The following is a 20,350-nucleotide window of genomic DNA, read 5'->3' as shown; positions in this document are numbered from 1 at the left end:
TTGGCGGGAATGGCCCGGACTTCTGGCTTCTGGTCATTGGTTTATCCAGTTCGTTCTTTGGGTGTTTAGTGAGTGCCTGCTGTGTGCTAGACACTGTTCGGGCATTTCTGCTGCCTCCAGAGGCCAGTCGTCAGCCCCTGCAGCTCACACCAGGAGGCTGGAGCAAGTTCCCCGGGCGCGTGTCACTGCTTCTGTGACTGGGACTCTGACTTGGCCCTCTGTTTGCAGGTGGCCTTGTGTACGTTTGCCGTCTACGTGACCATCGACAAGAACAACATCCTGGATGCCCAGAAGGCCTTCGTGTCCTTGGCCTTGTTCAACATCCTTCGCTTCCCCCTGAATATTCTCCCCATGGTCATCAGCAGCATCGTGCAGGTACAGGCGAGGCTGGGGAACTTCAGAGAGGGGGGGGTCTCTGGGGGAAACAAAGCAAAAGGGCATGAAAATCCCCCTGGACGCAGCTCCCTCTGCGCAACCCGTCCCACTGTGGCCGGGGGGCTTATCAAGGCCCAGACTAGTGGCCTTCGTGCTTTTTTGGTCCTGCCCCAAAGAGAGACATAACGTTTTACTTCTCGACACACACTCGAGTGTATGAAACAAGTTATTGCAGCTAGGCTGTCCTAAGCTCTGCAAGATTCTTTCTGAAACATTTGATCCTCTGTTATTCCGCTCGAGTCTGTTTCACCCTGCCCTCCCTTATCCTGTTCTGTGTCTTCAAAAATGCAGCTTTTGACCCACTAAATTGGTTTTGCAACCCATTCACAGGCCTTGGGTCACCATTTGAAAAACCCCAGCTGGCCCCCCTATAATCCCCCCAGCCCCTGTGGTGGTTCTGTAACGAGAGGGAACCGCTCAGTCACACTTGCACCATCTGAAGCTCCTGCACTTTGCTGCCGACAGCGTTTGTCACACTCTTCTCCCTAGCCTTGCACATTTTCCCGTGAAAACCCTTTTCTTAGCCACATAGACAAATTAAGATTAAGATTTGGTTGTACAAGCCCTGGTCAAGGTTTTTTAAAAAAAATAAGCAAGTAAAACCCCTTCTTATTACGAACAATTTCAAATATACACAGAAGTGGAGCGAATAGCACGAGAATGCTGTGTGCCTGTCACCCAGATTCAACATTTTGCCACAGTTACTTTGTCTAATTGTTTTTCTGTCTTCCTCCTTCCCTTCATTCCTTTCTCTCTTTGCCAAAGAATTTTAAAGCAGATCACAGACCTCTTGGCATTTCACCCATAAATACTTCAGCACGAATTTCTTCTTACATAAGTATAACACCATTATCACACCTAACAAAATTAACAGTAATCTCTTAATACCCAGTTCATATTAAAAATTTTTGGGTTATCTCAGAAATGTCCTTACCATTGGGCTGTTTGAATCAGGACCTTTGCTTTTTTTAAAATTTATTTTTGTTGAACCATAATTCACATTGTGTTCAACGTGTGCAACGTGGTGATTGGATCCGTGGATATGTTGCTGTACCGTTATTGCCATAGCGTCAGCTACACTTCTGTCACATGCCACGATTATCATTTCTTTTTTTGTAGGGGGGAACCATTAAGTTCTAGTCTCTTAGCAACTTTGAAGTTTATTATACAGTATTGTTGGCCGTAACCACCGTGCCATGCATTCGATCTCCAGGACACGTTTATCTCCGAGTCGCAAGTTTGTCTTAAACGGGGACATTGCCTTCGGTTGTTTCTTAGGTCCCTTGTCAGCTACGATAGTCCCCCACCGTCTTTTTTAATACCGGTTGTGGGCTTTTAAAGGAAAGCAAACAAGAACCAAAACGCTTTTTGTTTTTTTATTCTAAGGTGTAGGCACTGCAGAACCTTCAGAAATAAGGGAGGATGTGGGCCCCTCCGCACCCAGGGGAAACCACTGTAAGTTAGCCTTGGTGTGTTTTGCAGAAACGTTTTTCAAAATAACTACACCTTGTCGTTGCTTTCTGTGTAGGCCAGTGTCTCCCTCAAGCGCCTCAGGATCTTCCTCTCCCACGAGGAGCTGGAGCCTGACAGCATCCAGCGATGGCCCATCAAAGACGGTGTGTCCTAAGAGAGTGGGCGGACGTGGGGTCTTACCTAGTCTTCCCAGGAGGGTGAACTTGCACTTCTGTTATCTTGCTTTCTTGCTGAGAGGCAGGCTCCCTGGGCGAGGTCCACTACTGAGGGCCGGGTTCCAGGGCCCGGGCTTTGATTCCATACTGGGCAGATGGACGGGCAAATCAAGGATGTTGGAGATTGACCAACCCCCTACCCCCACTAGCTGTGTAGCCTCGGGCAGGTCACTTCAGTGCTCTGAGCCTCACTTTCCCCACCTGGGCAATGGAAATGAAGGTGCCTTTCTTTGGCTGGGTGTTACATGGATTTTTATTGGTAGGTTTGTTTATTTTGTAGCTTATTAATTTATCCTTTCCCAGTCAACCCCCCTGAGCAGGGATTTCCAGGCACTTAATAATAAATATTAATAGCACTAATGGTAGTGACCACCTTTGCTGAAATGACACTCCCGCCACGCGCGTCCCGTCCTAAGGACGTCACCATACTCACCCGTCCGTTGCTCACTGCAGCTCAAGGAGAGGGGCCCCCACCTACAGATGAGGAGACTCACCTGGGTAACTCTCATGGCCAATAAGAAGTAGAGTCAGGATTCACACCTGTGGCCCGTCAGCAGAATCTGTGCTCTCACCCACTGTACAGCATCTCCGCACTGAGATTTATTGAGCACCTACTATGTGTCAGTCATTGTTCTAAGGACTCTCTGTTTTGCATAAGGTTCTCCTCATCACAGCCCTGTGAGGTTGATCCCATTATCAATCCCATTTTACAGACGAGGAAAGTGAGGCACAGAGAAGAAGTTAAGTAACTAGCCTGTGGTTCTCCAGCTAGGAAGTGGCAGCACGGGGATTTGAACCCACACAGTCTGGCTCCCGAGCCCAGTAGATACGGTCAGAAGAGTGAACGTGTGTATATATTGGTAATAACGTGTGAGCGGTGTCTGGCACCTAGCAGGCATTCAGATGTCCTCAGTGACGTGAAAACACCCAGCACAGTGCCTGCCAAACGAAGATCATGGTGGTCGTCCCTTCACCAGTATGTGTGAGAGGCGGTCGGCCTGGGGGCCGGGTTCCTCAGCCTCAGTACCACCGATATCTGGGGCAAGATCACTTTGCTTTGGGGGCGTCCTGTGCATTATAGGTTGTTGAGCAGCACCCCTGGCCTCTACCCACTAGATGCCAGTAGCACCCACCCCAGTTTTGGCAACTAAAGATGTCCCCAGACATCGTGTGCCTCGGGGGTCAAAGTCACCCCGAGTTGAGAACTACTACTCGCTGGAATCTCCCTCCCGATGTCCCTGGCTCGTGGTCGTCCAGTTTCTGCTGTGTGAGGACCGAGTCACTCCCCCCTTCTCACACACACACACATACACATACACAGATGTGAACACACACACGCACGCATGATGCGGAATGATGCCGTCTACCAGGGTCAAATTTCCCTGCCTAACACAGGGCTGAAATTTGGGGCATCCTAGGAGGTTTCGAGCTCTTGAAGTTGTTCACAGCTCACTACAGGAGTCACACTGGAAAACCCCTGGGCCTCAGCCCAGGCCTCAGCCCCACTTCCTGCCCTGACGGCAGTCTCCCGGGCGGTTAGACTTTATGTTTACCCACATTCTCTGGGTGCCAGGTGGGGCCCCCTTGGCAGCTCCGGGCCTCGTCTTGCAGCCTCTAGCTTGACCGACTCAAGTGGCTTTTCTTAAATTCCTTAAATAGCATCTTCCAGCTTCCTCCTTGTTCTCTGTTTCAGGGGGGTGATGGGGGAGGGGGAGGTTAAGTTAGGTTAACCAGTAACTTCCTCTCTCCACAGTTGTTTCTTTGATGGGTGGGGGAATTTATTTCTTCATTTGACAACTTAAAAACACCCCCATCTTCTCTATAGCTGGTTTTAAGTTGGCTCATAATTGAGTCAAAAGTTGTTTTTGTAAGTGAGGGGCATGGAGTAAAAAGAAAATAAGGGGAGCGAAAGTAGATGAAGGCAGAGGTGCTAGAATCACAGAGGGTCCATGTAACGCAGGCTTCGTCTTAAGCACCCTCCCCTCTTCTACCACAATTCCCGACTTCCTGTTCCATCCCTGAGTTTGCACAGTTAACAGTGACCTGTGTTTTAGGAAGACTGGCTTGCTGTGATGTGAGCAGGGTGGCTGGAGGGAGCGGGGGAGAGGGGATGCAGGGAGGTGAGTTAGGAGGCTGCCCTGGAGTCCAGGAGTTTCAGGGCAAAGGACCCCGCTTTGAACATAAAGGAGGGGCCCCAGAGGTGTAGTGAGGGCCCTGGGCCAGCCCAAGCTGATGGGCAGGCGTCTGCGTGAGGGCACTGCTTGTGCCCTGTGACCTTGGCTTCTTTTCGACCCACCCAGCCGGAACCTCCCAAGACTGAGTGAGGGAGGCCCCCAGGGGTCCCCCGACCTTTCCAGATGGTGCAGCCTCCTATCTTTCAGAGGCAGAGCCCTCTCGCGGTTTCCTGCTGCTCTCTGGGTCTGAGGCCGCCTCCAGAGCTGCTGGTTGAAGTTCTTTAGAAACGGTGACTGATGTAACCAGATAATGCCTAGCGTGAGTGGCTAGCAGCTGGAGTTGAACCACTTGATTAGGAAAAACAAGAAGTAAGCGCCTGCTGTTCATGCTCAGGCCGTGGCTTCATCTACGCCTGACATACTGTCTCTGGTGCTTTCCAGCTGGGGCCACAAACAGCATCACCGTGAAGAACGCCACGTTCACTTGGGCCAGGAGCGACCCTCCCACGCTGCATGGGTAAGTGGGACGTGGAGAAAGCCACGGGGCTCTGGGCAAACACAAGTTTGAATTCCAGCCACGCTCCAGCTCTGTTACCGTGAATAGGACACTGCCTTTCTGAGCCTCAGTTTGGCTCGTCTGTCAGATAGATCCAGTCACACCTGCTTGGGCTTCAGCAAGAAGCAGCTGAGAGTGTGCCTGGCTCAGAGAGTTCCCTCAGACTGTAGGTGACAGAAACCTGGTACAGATAGCAGATAGGTTTAGGCAACAAAGGGAAATTTCTGGTTCACGTAACTGAGAAGGTTCCGTTTCGGGGACACTGATCCAGGGGCTCAGACGATGCCATCAGGATTCTCTCCATCTTGTCTTTGTTCCCCTTCCATCTGTGCTGCTTCCTTTTCAGACGTCCTCTCCCCTCACGATCCAGATGGCCCCCGCTGACTCTGAGTGTCCCTCCTACCTCATCAGGAGACCCACTTGCCTCTTATTGGCCCAAGTTGGGTTATGTGCCCCTCCCTGAGCCGGTCACTGGGCCAGAAGAGACTGAGTGCACCGATTGGCCAGGCTGGGTCTGAGGCTGTGATGCCGCCACTGGTGGCAGGAAGGCTTGGGTCAGCTGAAGAGAATTCTTGTCCACTCACGTTTGCTATCAGGATGGATTGTTCTCCATCCTCTCCAAGGTCCCCCAGCTCCCTGGCTTACCCTCTCTCACACCATTTCCACATCTGGGACCCTGCCCACCCCAGTCCTTATTTTTCCAAATCACAGCATCCAGGGAATTGATCTGATTCCCTGGGCAACTTGTCAATTGCCTCTGATTTCTTTCTGACTGGAGGCCTTGCCCAGGGGCTCCTTTAAGCCTCCTTAAGGAGTCCCCCAACACAGGGCCAGATGGGACATTTTTAGGGGCCAGGTTTATCCTCCATGCCCCTAAATAATTGCTCCCTTAACTGGGTAGCCAAATTACTGCTGTTTTTATCTGGGAACGTCGGGAGGGGGCAAGGGTCAAACTCTCCAGAGAAAAGAATCTGTGTTAACACCTCCCTTGATGGGACTGCTTGTTTAGGAAGTTCTTTCTTATGTCTAACTTAACTTCTGTCTGCTTCAATTTTAGCTTTTCTCTCTAGTCCTGCTTCACAACTAAATAGTCTGTACCTGTGCCCCCATCCCTGCCTCCATCCTTCCAGTCTCAAAGACCTTACCTTCTTGTTCCAGTCACCCTTCCTCACCCCTGGAATCCCCCACAAATTTCTCCATCCAAACCTTTTTTCTCCTCAGCCTATAAAATATTCCTGTCTCACCTGGACGATCACAGGAGCTGCCTCACTGGGCTTCCTGTTCTGTTCTGGCCCCTTAATCCATTCCCCTCCCGGCACAGAACAAAAGAACAATCAGTGTGACCACGCAACAGGTACACAAGAATTAAACAATGGCAGCAAAATCCATCAGCCTTTCCACCAATATGTTGAAATCATAATAGCAGTGGCTGGAAGGCAGCCGATGTAGGTGAACCCAAGGAGGCCCTGGACGTACCCGCTTTTCCCCGGGTCGGTGGAATCCCAGCTCCGACTTTGCGTTGGAGGGGCCAGTCTTTCTGGCAGTGCTGTGCCCGTTTTACTGTACTTCGATTACTGTTATCTGCCATAGGGCGATTTCTGTAGAGACATGTTTCTGAAACTCAGATTCACCCCCTGCATGGCTCCCAGCTGGGAAGCGTGTCATTTGAGGCCCTCTTGGGTCTGGCCGCCACCCGCCCACCTCTTCAGGACTGGCCTTACTTCCTCTGCCTCATCTTGTGTCATCGACGTGTCCACCCCTGATCACGCCTGTGATTTCACACCCATGGGCCTTTCCTCAGGCTGTTCCCTGGGTCTGGGGCACACTCACTCTTCCTCCAGAGTTGGTTTTGGGGTGCCCTCTCCCTTGGGCACCGGCATCACGCCCCCAGGCAAAGCTGATCCCCTCTGCTCGGCCCCCCAGGTCTGTCCCGCGGGATCTTTTCTAAGATGCAGGTGCATCCCGGCACCTGTCATGGGCCTCAGGTGCAGAGGCCTCTGAGACAGTTCCCTGAGCTAAGCTCGTCGTAGACGCAGCGGGAGGAGTTTCCAGACCTCGAAGGCTCGCGACAGCCCTGCCTTCTGTCGCTGTCTCCACTTGGGGTCCATCCAGCTTGGGCAGGCCGAGCACCCCCAGCTGAGCCCCAGGGCATGTCGTGTCGTTTCAGCATCACTTTCTCCATTCCGGAAGGTTCCCTGGTGGCCGTGGTGGGCCAGGTGGGCTGTGGGAAGTCGTCTCTGCTCTCAGCGCTCTTGGCTGAGATGGACAAGGTGGAGGGACACGTGGCTATCAAGGTAGGAGGCCTGGGTGGGGGTGGGGTAACTAATGGCCAAGGGGAAGGCCAAGGGCAACATTGTGTTCTCTTTTATGACGACCTTGTTAATCAAGTGGGAACAGCTTCATTCTTTCTCCTCTTCTCTGTGCCATCCTAGGAGGCAAGATTGTGGTGTCATTTATTTCCTGCTGTGTCTCAGCACCTAGAATAGTGCCCGGCATGTAGTGGGCACTCGATAAGCATTTCCTAGAGCGTGGTCTGCAGCAAACTCAAACTCATCTTGCAGGATATTTGGGGAATAAAGAGTCCTGGGCTCAAACAAGCGTGGGAAATACTGCATATTCTGATTCCCTCCCTCTTGGAGACTTATAAGAAACATTAATAAAGTAAAGGCTCTGAGAAGTCCTGCAGGGAGAAAAAAAACTATTTAACTTTGGTTAATCCGGCGTGTCCCAGACACATTTGCCTGCATCTTTTTGTTGTCTGTGTAGCAACTCCTTAAATCCCTAAAATTACTGTCTCCTGGAATCTACTTTTGGGGATGCTGGTTTGTGCCATTGTTTTCATTTCAGAGCAAAATCCTTTGCTGATTATATGATGCCCTTGAGCCTAGCGTGCCTTAGAGAAAGCGTATATTACAATAGTTGGGTCCGGACTAATGACATTTAGCCGTTGTTTTAAGAAATGACCTGTCATTACTTTCAAATATACATTATAAAGTAAGATTAATGGGCAATGTGAACTAGGTTAATGGAAGAAAATTCCAAATCACAGTGGGATCCACATTGCGTTCTGTTTCACTAACCCTGGGTTTCCACAGCTGCAGCCCTATTGATGTGTCAGGCCAGGTAATCTCTGCTGTGGAGGCTGTCATGTGCATTGTGGGATGTTTAGCAGCATCCCTGACCACTACCCATTAGATGCCAGTGGCAGCCCCAAGTTGTGACAGCCAAAAGTGTCTCTAGACATTGTCAGATGTCCCCTGGGGGGCAAAATTGCCCCCAGGAGAGAACCACTGTTTTAAAGTAAAAACGCCTTAAATACAATGATATGATGGATCTTAAAAGTGAGGGTGCTTGAGTATTTGGTTTGATAAGGTTATAGATTTATTTGTGACTGGTTATTTTGCCTTGGTAAGGGGAGTGTTAGAAATGTGTCTAAAACGTTTATTTTTTCCTAAATATTTTAGTTGGTAGGGCTTGTGCATACTGTGTCTGAATTATCTGTGGGTTGTACAGTGAGGCTTTGTGACAGTTTGGCCCCTTTAAGTTAGGGGATTGGAGTCAGCAATTTGGTTATTTATCTGAGAATGAAGGAGAAGAGTTGGGTTACCTGGGTTCCATTCCCAACCTTGTCCTCCTAGAATCCCTTTATTGAAGAATCTTTGATGGCTCCCCTTTGCCTTTCCATTGAAGGCCATACTCCTCACTAGGACCACCAGCCCCCCTGCCTTCCCCTGCCTCCCAGCTCGTTCCTGTCTGTCTTCCCCTCAAGCATGTTCCCGTCACACCAGGCTTCTTGTTCCTTGAACTTGCCGAGTTCCTCTCATCTCCAGGCCTTTGCACGAGCTGTTCCTCTGACTGAAATGCTCTTCCCTCTTCTCTTTATCAGACCAAATTATTTTCACCTGTCAGTGCTTGTTTAAAATTTTTTTTCAATTACTAAAATAAGTGAAACAAATGCCCTCCCCCTAACCTTGATTCTCATGCCACTCTTGACACCTTACATTATGTGGAAATAAAGACAACAAGTTTAGAAATGGGCAGTTTTTATACAGACATCCTTGGTTAAATTTCATCAAGGAAATTTCCTCAAGGACTCCTTCCCTGATGTCCCAAACTAAGTCTCCCTTTTTATTTTATTTTATTTAAAAAATTTTTTTAATTTATTTTTGGCTGCGCTGGGCCTTCTTTGCTTCGTGCAGGCTTTCTCTAGTTGCAGCGAGCGGGGGCTACTCTTCATTGCGGTGCACGGGCTTCTCATTGTGGTGGCTTCTCTTGTTGCGGAGCACGGGCCCTAGAGTGCGTGGGCTTCAGTAGTTGCAGCGCGTGGGCTCAGTAGTTGTGGTGCATGGGCTTAGTTGCTCTGCGGCATGTGGGATCTTCCCGGACCAGGGCTCTTACCTGTGTCCCCTGCTTTGGCAGATGGATTCTTAACCACTGTGCCACCAGGGAAGTCCCTAAGTCTCCCTTTTTTAAAAAAAAAAGTATTATTTTTTTATTGATGTACAGTTGATTTACAATGTTGTGTTAGTTTCTGGTGTACAGCAAAGTGATTCAGCTGTATGTGTATATATATACTCTTTTTCAGATTCTTTTCCATTATAGGTTAAGTCTCCCTTTTTAAAGGACTTTTTAAAAGTCTCATGTTTTTCTCTCTTAGCATTTACCACAACAATAATCAAACCATTTTTTTTTTTTTTTTATCATTCAGGTACTTCTCATTCTTGGGAGTTAGGAGGTTTTTGTTGTTGTTTATTTTAAAATTTATTTTATTTTTAATTTCTTTTTCAATTTTTAAAATTGAAGTATAGTTGATGTACAATATTTTATAAGTTACAGGGTACAATATAGTGGAGCTAAGTGTTTTGTTCGCTGCTGTAGGCATTCAGTGAATAGTTACTAAACATGTAAGTGTAATCTCATCAATGAGGATTTCAGCTCTCGAACTCCTAATGTTGGGGCCAGTGATTGACCTAGCATGGGCTCTGATCCCAGCCCTGGTGACTGTAGTCCTTTGGGACTCAGCTTCCCTCTTGTTAAAACCATAGATGTGATGAAAATGTCTTGTGAAGCAGGGCCCTCCTGGTGGGTGGGTAGGCCGGCTGCTGTCTTGTTCACCAAGTCTGTCTGTCTTGCTGCCTTCTCCGCTTTCCTCCTAGGGTTCAGTGGCCTACGTCCCCCAGCAGGCCTGGATTCAGAATGTTTCTCTCCGAGAAAACATCCTTTTTGGACGCCAGCTACAGGAGCGGTATTATAAGGCTGTGATAGAAGCCTGTGCCCTCCTCCCAGACCTGGAAATCCTGCCCAGTGGGGACCGGACAGAGATTGGTGAGAAGGTCAGTAGGCTTCAGCATGGCCCCTGTATCAGTCAGCTATTGCTGTGTAACAAACAACTACAAAATCTGAATGGCTTATGATGTTAAACACTTACTCTCGTACTTATGGGTGAGTTGACTGTGACTGGTGACCCAGGCTGGGCTCAGCTGGGTGGCTCTGCTCCATGTTGCCGGCCAGCTGATCCTGGCTCCAGGCTGTGGGTTGGCTCAGGTCTGCCCCACGTGGCTTCTTGCTAGGGCCTAGGTGAGGGGGCAGCAGCTCCACAGGGGGAAGCTCTTCTAATGGTGGCAGCAGAAGCCCGAGAGAACAACAAAAAAAATGTGATGTCCCTTAAAGCACACTGTCCTTTCTACCCACAAAGCAAATCACTTGGTTGAGCCCAAAGACAAGGGACCAGGAAGTGCACTCTACCTTTGCAGTCATGTGACTTTGTCACATGACCAAGGGCACTATACAGAGAAGAGGGGTGTCAATGATTCAAATGTCCACAGTTCCTTTCAAAACAGTGATAATGGTAAAAATAATACAATAGCTAACACTTACTGAGTAATTACTATGAGCCAGGCACTGTGCTAAACATTTTATACGTATTTTGTCCTTACAGCAAGCCATGAGATGGGATTTACTGTTAACCCTATGTAATGGTTGAGGAAAAGGAGGCCAAAAGACTTGCCTGAGCCCCTTCCCACCTCAGGGCCTTTGCATGTGCTTTCCCCTCTGCCTGGCTGGCTCACTCAAGTGCCCCCTAGTGGTTACGTGTGTGCGCTCGGGGAGTGTGAATGTTCTACAGCTGCACTGAAGAGCTTTCCCATCTTTGCTTTTAGTTACAAGCCAGTGGCTCCACCAGCTTTCCTAGTTGGTGAATGATTTCTTTTATTTGAGGGAAATCTGCAGCTCCTTGGAAAGAAAAAACAAATTACTAGGGTTTTCTGGGTTTTCAAGTAGAAAAGGAGCCTGAGTTATTGGTAGTATAAGCAGAAAATAACTCAGTGAGAACTGAGTTTAAGGATACAAATGCATCTCCTGGAATCCAAGGGCTGGAATGTGGTGGGGCTCACAGGCAACCTGGGACAGGCAACCTGGTTCCTCCTCTGTCTTTTGTCTCTGCTTTTCTGCACAGCTTTGTCCCTTTTTTTTCACAAGTGTCTGTTTCTGCCACTTGGAGACTCCTCACTTTCGCTGTTTAGGTCCCAGTACCAAATTCTGGAGGGAGAGGACGTGATTGGCTTAGTTTGGGTCTGGTGTCTGCCCTGGGTCAACAAACTGGGGCCAGAGGGACCCTCAAAATGAACCTGGCTGCCAGGACCCCACCTCAGAGCATGGAGAGGGTGGGCATCTCTTGGGAGAGGGACTGGGCAGTTAGCCCATGTCCACTTTGATTCCAGCCAGATATGGAAGTCACGCTGGGTAATCTGTTGCAGGAGGGCTGTGTGGGCCGTGCACCCTGGTTCAAATTAGAAAATGGTGCTCTTCCTGCCGGCGAGTGGGACACAGGCTGGATTGCAGCACCCCCAGGGCACAGCCTGCCTTGACTGTGTGGCTTCACCAGTGAGTGATCCAGAGTAAGAACCAGACTCCAAGATCAGGAGCCCTCCCTGCAGCTAGCACTGTTTGGTGCCACCAGCCTCCCTTTCCCAACTGTGCCGAGTGCCCTGCTCTGCAGTGCCCGGAGGCTCAGGTTTTCTCTTTGCCTGTTTTACAGTTGAGGCCGAAGCCCCTGCCGGGACTTGAACCCACGTCGGTGCAGGCGTGATCTCACACCTTTGCCGCCTGCTCCATCCGCGGGTGGCGGGTGCAGCCCTGAAGGGCCTCTGGCCGCCGTCTCCTGCATCCTGAGCAGGTGGCCCCCTCTGTCTGTCTCTGCTTCCCAGGAGGCCCACCCTTCTAACTTGTGTCTCCCCAGGGCGTGAACCTGTCTGGCGGCCAGAAGCAACGCGTGAGCCTGGCCCGGGCCGTGTATTGCAACTCCGACGTCTACCTCTTTGACGATCCCCTCTCGGCAGTGGACGCCCACGTGGGGAAGCACATATTTGAAAACGTGGTTGGCCCCAAGGGGATGCTGAAGAATAAGGTACCTGCTGCACGGGTGGCTCGGGGTCTGGGTCTGGCCGTCGCTCTTTGGTCAAGTCGCAGTGTGTCCCCTTTGGGATTCCTTAACTTAACTGGACTCGAGAACATGTTTCTAATCCTTCCCTTGGCAGCCTTCCCGGGACAGCCTTCTTGCTCTTGTCTTTATAGGCGGATGTCCTCGGCACTGACTGGAAGTCATTGCTTCCACTTGGCCAAAAGAAGACTCTCTTCCTGATTAAATAACGGGGGGTGGCTTCGCAGAGGGAAATCCCACCCCAAGATCCCCTGTCAGCAGGGAGGCTGCTTTCCCTTCCCTGCTGAGATGGCCATGGGCTAAGGGACAGAGGTTTGAGCAGGAAAACTGCCACCACACCTTAATGTGACAGGAAACAGTTCCTTTCCTCTTTTATTTTTTAATTTATTTGTTTAGGGGAATTATAGGGGAGGGAGGTTAACTGGCTCTTCCTCCCCCTCCCCCATTAAAAAAGTAAGACATGCCCATGGGAAAAATGTAGCAAATTCAGAAAACCACGAAGGAGAAAAACAAAAGCAGTTATGCATAATCCCCCCACTTAGAGATTTTTGTATTTCTTTCCAGTCTTTTTGCTGTGTATATAAGCTTTTTAATAGGATTATCACATCATGCCTAGATATAGTAAACCTCATGCCACTTAACGTGTTGTAAGCATTCCCATGCACACCACAAAAATTCTGTATAATTTTTAAATATTAAAAAAATTGTTTTTGCTGTTGTCAAAGTAACATATGTCCATAGTAACAAAACCAGAGAGTATGAAAGTATATGTAAAATTAAAAAAATGATTCTCCCTCATCCTGCAGCCCTAGCTCCTCTGTGGAAAGCAGGGGCCAGCAAATCTGGCTTGCTGCCTGTTTCTTGGGCAGCCCACCAGCTGAGAATGGTCTTTACGTTTTTAACTGCTTGGAGAAAACCTGAAGAAAAATATTTTGTGACAGGAAAATTGCATTAAACTTACATATCAGCTTCCATAAATAAAGCGTTATTGGATCACAGCCAGCCCATCTGTTTATGTCTTGTGTATGGCTGCCTTCAGACCTGGCAGCGACCAGAGGGCCCATAAAGCTGAAAATATTTACCATTTGACCATTTAAGAAAAAGTTTGCCAACTTGTGTAAACAGTTTGATGAACATCCTCCCAAACTTTGAGATAGTCAGATAAAATGTATACACATGTACAAAACTCTGTACTCTTTTCGCGGAGGGAGAAACGTGAAAAAAATTCAGCTACTGCCTGCACATTTTTTGCAGCAGTGTCATTCTTTTATTCATCTACACATGCATGGTTCCCTCCTTTCCTCTCCTCCAGATCTTTGTTCAAAAATAACCTCCCCGGGCTTCCCTGGTGGCGCAGTGGTTGAGAATCCGCCTGCCAATGCAGGGGACACGGGTTCGAGCCCTGGTCTGGGAGGATCCCACATGCCACGGAGCAAATAGGCCCGTGAGCCACAATTACTGAGCCTGCGCATCTGGAGCCTGTGCTCCGCAACAAGAGAGGCCACGATGGTGAGAGGCCCGCGCACCGTGATGAAGAGTGGCCCCCGCTTGCCACAACTAGAGAAAGCCCTCGCACAGAAACGAAGACCCAACACAGCCATAAATAAATAAATAAATAAAAAAAAAAAAAAAAAAAATAACCTCCCCCATAACCCTTGTTAAAATTGCACCGACCCTCACCACTTCGGTATCCCTTCCCCTTTGCTAATGTGTGCTCACCGTCCAGCAGACAGTGTTTTACTTACGTCGTTCATTTCTCCCCCGACCCTGGAATCTGGGGCAGGAATCTTTGTTTCCCTCCCTGCTGCCCCCCGACCCCAGCTCCCGGCACATGCGTGTTGAATGAAAGCACGTGCAGATTGGAATGCTTCTGCACGCTTGCATCCCAGGCGCGTGTCCAGCCTCAGAGTTGAGATCTGTGTCCAGGTGGGTGGAGGGAGGCGGGGAGTGTCCCTCTCCCGCGCATGCGCTGATGTGGCCGTGTCTCTGCCCGCAGACGCGGATCCTGGTCACGCACGGCATCAGCTACCTGCCCCAGGTGGATGTCATCATTGTCATGAGTGGTGGCAAGATCTCCGAGATGGGCTCCTACCAGGAGCTGCTGGCCCGGGACGGGGCCTTTGCCGAGTTCCTGCGCACGTACGCCAGTGCCGAGCAGGAGCAGGGGGAGCCCGACGACGGTAGGGCTGCGCGGGGCTCCGGCGCGGGTGGTGCCTTGTCCAGCCCCAGTTGTCCCCTGGAGGTTCCCACCAGCCGCCCTGGCAGCTCATCAGGGCATCAGATGGGGAGTTGGGCCAGGCCCCCTCATCTGGAAGGACTTTCAGGGCTGAAGTGAGAGGGGGCCCCAATGCTTTATAGCCGGGTCAGCAGAGCTGGACGCAAGTCCCCACTCTTTTCTGCGATGAGGCTCTGTGCCTGTTGAGTTTCAGGGTCTTGGTGGCAAAAATGGAGGTCGTGATAATTACAGTCCTTCTGGCTCCCAAGAGGCTGTGAGAAGCCAATGGCATATGTGCCATAATCCAGGACAGATGTGAGGGTCATGAGGCCAAATGTGGTGGCTGAGCCTGCAGGCTGGAAGTTGGCAGGACCTGGCTTCGAACCCCAGCTGCTGCTCTTTCCAACTGTGTGATGTCCGGCCGTTGCTGATAAAGCAGTGTAACAACAGAACCAACCTTCAGGCACTTGGTGTAGAATGAATGTGCTAGATTACTGGAGCCTTTGGCACGGTACCAATGACAGCTGCTGTTATTACTTCCCTGGGAAGAGTGCCCCTCTGATGTCCCCATGCACTTGGCATCTACCAGGTCCAGGTAGACCTGCCCGCTTCCCAGCCACCACACCCGCTCTGTCCTCCCAGATCAGGACTCTGAGAGCAGGGATAGTCTCAGAGGCATGCTTTGAATTCTGGGCTGGGAGCTCACCCTGTCTTTATTTGAAGCGAATGGGGTGAGGCTTCTGAGAATCCTGTTCTCTCTCTTATTAGTTGGTTTAAAATTCAGGGAATTGGTTGGCAGCCTTTCCAGGCTCCCCTGTGTTTATGTCAGATTGGCGTCTGGAATGGATCCTCTGCTGGTCCTCCTCGGAGCCTCGACCTGAGTTAATACGGAGAGAGAAGAGGTCACCTGATGCCTTTTCTGCTTTGGTTTCAGCTGTTGCTAAAAAGAGTGGAACAAAAGAGAGGTCACCTGTCCTACTCCGATCTCCCTCTTTCAGGAGCTAATTACAGACTCCCTGAGCCTCTGGGGTGTGTTTGTTACATGCATAGTCCCCAAACAGGTCTCAGATTGGCTCTCCCCCGGGGTGGGGCTGCAGGACTGCCTCGTTGCACAACTCCTGTGGGCAGAGTTGTCATCGAGGTGTCTGTGATGTAAAGACACACAACAGCAAGTGGTTGTTGACTACTTACTGGGGCTTCTGTCCTCGACAGGGGTTATCCTGTTGACTGCTTCTAACGGCTTTTCATGAAAGAGGTAGGATGTGGTTCCCAGTTCACTGGTGAGGAAACTGAGGCTTAAAGAAGCTTGTCCCTTCTGTGTCTGGGGCAGGCGGGTCCCTGTCCCTGTGAATGGGGCCGATCACTAAGAAAGCTATTTACTATTCATTGATTTAGTCATTCAGTAGGTGTTTCCTGAGCACCTAATATGTGTTAAACGCTTGTATTATTTTCCTAGGGCTACCGTAACAGAGTACCATCAGCTGAGTAGCTTAAACAACAGAAATGCCTTTTCTCACAGATCTGGAGGCTGGAAGTCTGAGATCAAGGTGTCAGCAGGGTTGGTCCCTTCTGAGGGCTGTGAGGGTTCCATGCCTGTCCCCCAGCTTCTGGTGGTTTGCTGGCAATCTCTGGCGTTCCTTGGCTTGCAGAAGCATCACCCCAGTCTGCCCTCATCTTCACATGGTGTTCTTCTCCTTGTGGTGTTTCTATCTCCAAATCTCCCCTTCTTATGAGGACACCAGTTATATAGGATTAGGGTCCATCCTCTTGAGCTCACCTGAACTTATTACATCTACAAAGACCTTATGTCCACGTACAGTCACATTCCAAGGTACTGGAGGTTAGGGCTTCAGTATATGAATTTAGTTGGCGGGGGAGTATAATTCAGCCCATAACGGTACCATTCTAGGTTTTGAGGAGACAGAAGTGAACAAAATATAGGCAAATCCTGCCCTCGTGGAGCTCAGAATCTAGTGGGAGAGAAAGGCAGTAAGCAATCAGCAGATGAAGATGGTGTCATGCAGCATTAAGTGCTGTGAAGGAAAGCACGTAGAGTAATGGGCCGGGGAGTGATGGGGGTTCGGGCAACTCAGGCAGGGTGGTCAGGGAAGCCCTTTGTGGGGAACAGTGTTCTGACACAGGGAACAGCACAGGCCTCAGCCCGGCGTGAGCTCGGTCTGTTCAGGGAACAGAGAAGAGGCCAGTGTGGCCACACCGTGGTGGGCAAGGGACAGGGTGGGAGACGAGGCTGGCGGGGGTGTGGGTGGGTACCCTTCGGGGCCTTCAGGGTGGGGAGTTTGGGTTTTGTTCTCTGTGCAGCAGGAAGCCACTGAATGTCAGAAAGGAGAGGGCACACAGCAAGAGTGCACACCTTCATTCCTCTGTGTTAGCATTTGCTGGAGTCCTCGTAGTTTTTAATAAGTTCCTTATTGAGATATAATTCACACACCATACAATTCACCCAATTCAATGATTTAAAAAAAAAATGCTAGTATTTTATTTGTGCAGCCATCACCACAATCAATTTCAGAACATTTTCACCCCGCTCACCTCATACCCATTGGCAGTCACTCCCCATTTCCTCCCAGCCCTTCAAGTCCTAGGCAACCGCTCATCTACTTTCTTTTTTCCCTTCCGGTTTTGAGACGTAATTGACAAAGAGCACTGTGTAAATTTGAGGTGTTCAGCATGATGATTTGATTTACATACATCCTGAAATGATGACCACAATAAGTTTAGTGAGCATCTGTCATCTCATATTGATATGAAATTAAAGAAATAGAAAAAAATTTTTGTCCTTGTGATGAGAACTCTTAGTACTTACTCTCTTAACAAATTTCATATGTACACACAGCAGTTTTAATTATATTAATCATGCACGTTATACCTCTAGTACTTATTTGTCTTATAACTGGCAGTTAGTACTTTTTGGCTACCTTCATCCAATTCCTCCTCACCCCTCCACCTCCGGTGACCACAAATCTGATCTTTTTTTCTCTTTTGGTTTTTTTTGAAGTATAATTTACCTGCAACACTGTGCTAGTTCCTGGTGCACAATATAGTGATTTGATATTTCTATACATCACAAAATGACCGCCACACAAGTCTGCTTTCTGTATAGATTTGTCTTACTCTGAACATTTCATATAAACAGAATTCTTTAACGTGGTCTTTTGTGACTGGCTTCTTTCACTTTGCCTGATGTTTCCAAGGTCTGTCTGTGGTAGCTTGCATCAGCACTTCATTTCTTCTGATTGTTGAATTGTGGACACGCAACGTTTCATTCATCAGCTGATGAGCATTCGGGCTGTTTCCACTTTTTGTCTATTATGAATAGTGCTGCTACAAACCCTAGGGGTTTTAAAAGAAAAGTATTTTCTTTTGCCAGTGCAAGATAGCTGACGCTCCCTCCAGCATTTAAACGCCAGGTTGGAATGAGTTTCTACATGTTCATGCTCCTGTGGTTGGAAGGTTCTGCTGTAAGTCTAAGCTGCTTTCCTCTTGCTGCAGAGTCTCCTTCCTCAGATTGTCTCTTAGCCCAAGTCAAGCCAAGGTCTCACGATGGGTGGTGGCAACTTCAAGATCACTGTATTTCACCGGCCTGCTTGGTGGGCTGCATTTAGGCAAAAATAACCCTCTATGCTTTCTAAAGTGACGTGTGTGGGTTTATCTGAATCTTTTTCCCAGAATGAGGTCTCTCTCTCCCCTTTCTATCCAGCTGAGCAGGGACTGTCCTTATATCTTGTTGAGTTTTTTCCCTTCCCTTCCTCTCCAGCCGCCCGCATATCCAAAGCAGGTTATGCAGAGTATGGAATGCTGCCAGTTAAAAAAATTTTTTTGTGTGCACGTCAGCACTTAATTTAGTGGTGAAAATACCATCCACCACCCTAGCACCACTGTGGGGTTATTTCCCCAATTCAGCCACCCAGCCCCAAGCTGGGCAGGTCACAGAGGTCATCTGCCCATGGGTCTAAAAATCAAACGCCCTCCCCCCTTTCTTTCCACCTCTGTGGAGGGGCCCTGGCGATAAGGCTTGGCGTCAGGGTCCAGTCTTGCTCAGCTGTAGTCAACTCTGAGTGCCAGTGACCTTGGATTTGTTTGAACCACATTTTTGGCTCCTTCTAAAGGGAAACTTTTGTTTCCTCATTGGATTAATCAGGTCTTTTTTAGAACACGCAGGCTGAAGGACAAGTGTTTGCTGTGAGGGGATTCTTTCTCCCTGGGATGGGGAATAGGAGCTAGGCTTGGGGTTAGGGGAGACTGACCCCTCCCCAGGGATATGCATGATCCTGTTTCTAGGAGACTTTTTGTTTGTTGGTTTTGGTTGCAAAGAGAGTTACAAAGTAGTTCATTAACCCTTGTACTTGGAAGGTATAGAACATTTTTATTTTCTCTGGTTTCTTTATTAGGAACCTAAAACCTAGCATGGCGGTTTTCAGTAGAGAACATTTGTGCCTTCCGGGGACACTAGGCAATGTCTGGAGACATGTTTGGTTGTCACAGTGTGGGTGGAGGGAGACACTCCTGGCATCTAGTCGGGAGAGAGCATGGGTGCTGCTAAACAACGTGCAGTGCACGGGGCGACCCCCTCTGTCCCCCAGGAGCGGAGAATCACCCAGCCCACGATGTCAGTAGAGCCGAGGGTGTGAAAGCCGCTCTGTTGTGACTTCTCTCTGCCCAGGTTCTTCCCTTGTCATCTTGGGAGAAAGACTTCGATTCCAACGACCTGCCTGCTTTTCAGAACCTTATTCGAGATATCTCTCAACCTTGTCACTCATTTTTTTCCCTTTTTCAGATTTTTGGGGATTTTTTTTTTAACCTGATTATAAAATCAATATGTGCTCCGTGTAGACAATGGCAAAGTGTAGAAAAGCTCCAAGAACCAGCAAAAAGAACATCCTTCTGCTGTTGCACTGCCCAGAGGGGAACTGCGTTGGCATTTGGCCTCTTTCCCACCTGTCTCTCTAGCCCAGGACCTTTTCCCTGAGAAGAGTAGGGTCCTAGGGTGTGCTTTTGTCATCAGTTCTCCTGTCCCTCTTTTGTTTCTTAACGTCAGGTCCCAGGCACCTCCCCATGTTGCAGAAGTCTGTTGTAAGCACCGAACAGCAGCTGGAGAGTCTGTCAGACAGATGGCACATTCCTCCCCGCTGCCCTCAGTGTCCGTGTTTCTTCCCCTTTTGAGTCTGAAGAACTTGCAGGGCCGAGGCGGGAGGATAGGGCTGGGAGATGTAGCCGATCGATTCCGTTTTTGGTCAAAAACCAGCCGTTGACTGTAAAACAGTGACTTGAATTCTTCCCTCAAGGGGGAGGCTTGCCTGCTGGCTCTTGCCCAAGCTGAGTTCCAGAACCTTCTTGAGAATAAACAGCGAGCCTGAGAGGTGCCCGCCTTGAGGGTCAGTGGCTGGCTGAACACACGGCCCGGGCAGCGCTTATGTGGTTCAAGGGCTGGGGTGGCGCCTGGCTTACTAGTATCACAGGCCCATCCCTGGTGCTTAGAAGCACTCAAAGAAGAGTCATTGGGTTGCAAGTTTTATGTCTTTGCTTCTTAATTATTTGATAGCACCCTCCCTCTCCCAACCCCCCACCATTCATATTTTTTCCTTACCCTGCTTTATTTTTCTTTGTAGCATTTAACACTGCCTGACAGTATATTCTGGATCTACTACTTGATTATCTCTTTTTCTCCCTTGGAATTTAAGCTCCATGAAGGTTTTTTTTTTTTTTTAATTTATTTATTTATTTATTTATTTATTATTTTATGGCTGTGTTGGTCTTCGTTTCTGTGCGAGGGCTTTCTCTAGTTGCGGCGAGCGGGGGCCACTCTTCATCGCGGTGCGCGGGCCT

The 20,350-nt window shown here is 49.2% G+C and overlaps 1 protein-coding gene across 3 annotated transcripts in view; it reads left to right on the top strand.

Annotated features, from left to right (window-relative positions):
• Nucleotides 1–20,350, top strand: part of ABCC1 (ATP binding cassette subfamily C member 1) — a 134,176-nt gene that overhangs the window by 87,029 nt on the left and 26,797 nt on the right. For all 3 annotated transcript variants that reach the window (XR_009005303.1, XM_057528350.1, XM_057528351.1), the window contains exons 13-19: nucleotides 229–375; nucleotides 1,964–2,051; nucleotides 4,739–4,814; nucleotides 7,021–7,147; nucleotides 10,010–10,186; nucleotides 12,091–12,258; nucleotides 14,288–14,471. Coding sequence is in view for 2 of the 3 variants with exons in the window: in XM_057528350.1 (XP_057384333.1) it covers nucleotides 229–375; nucleotides 1,964–2,051; nucleotides 4,739–4,814; nucleotides 7,021–7,147; nucleotides 10,010–10,186; nucleotides 12,091–12,258; nucleotides 14,288–14,471 (967 nt within the window). In the remaining variant the exon portion in view is untranslated. The remainder of the gene's footprint in view (nucleotides 1–228; nucleotides 376–1,963; nucleotides 2,052–4,738; nucleotides 4,815–7,020; nucleotides 7,148–10,009; nucleotides 10,187–12,090; nucleotides 12,259–14,287; nucleotides 14,472–20,350) is intronic.

Source organism: Balaenoptera acutorostrata, chromosome 15, assembly GCF_949987535.1.
Source record: "Balaenoptera acutorostrata chromosome 15, mBalAcu1.1, whole genome shotgun sequence".
NCBI lineage: Eukaryota > Metazoa > Chordata > Mammalia > Artiodactyla > Balaenopteridae > Balaenoptera > Balaenoptera acutorostrata.
The sequence above is the reverse complement of the archived record's forward strand: the minus strand, read 5'-3'. Positions and strand labels throughout refer to the sequence as shown.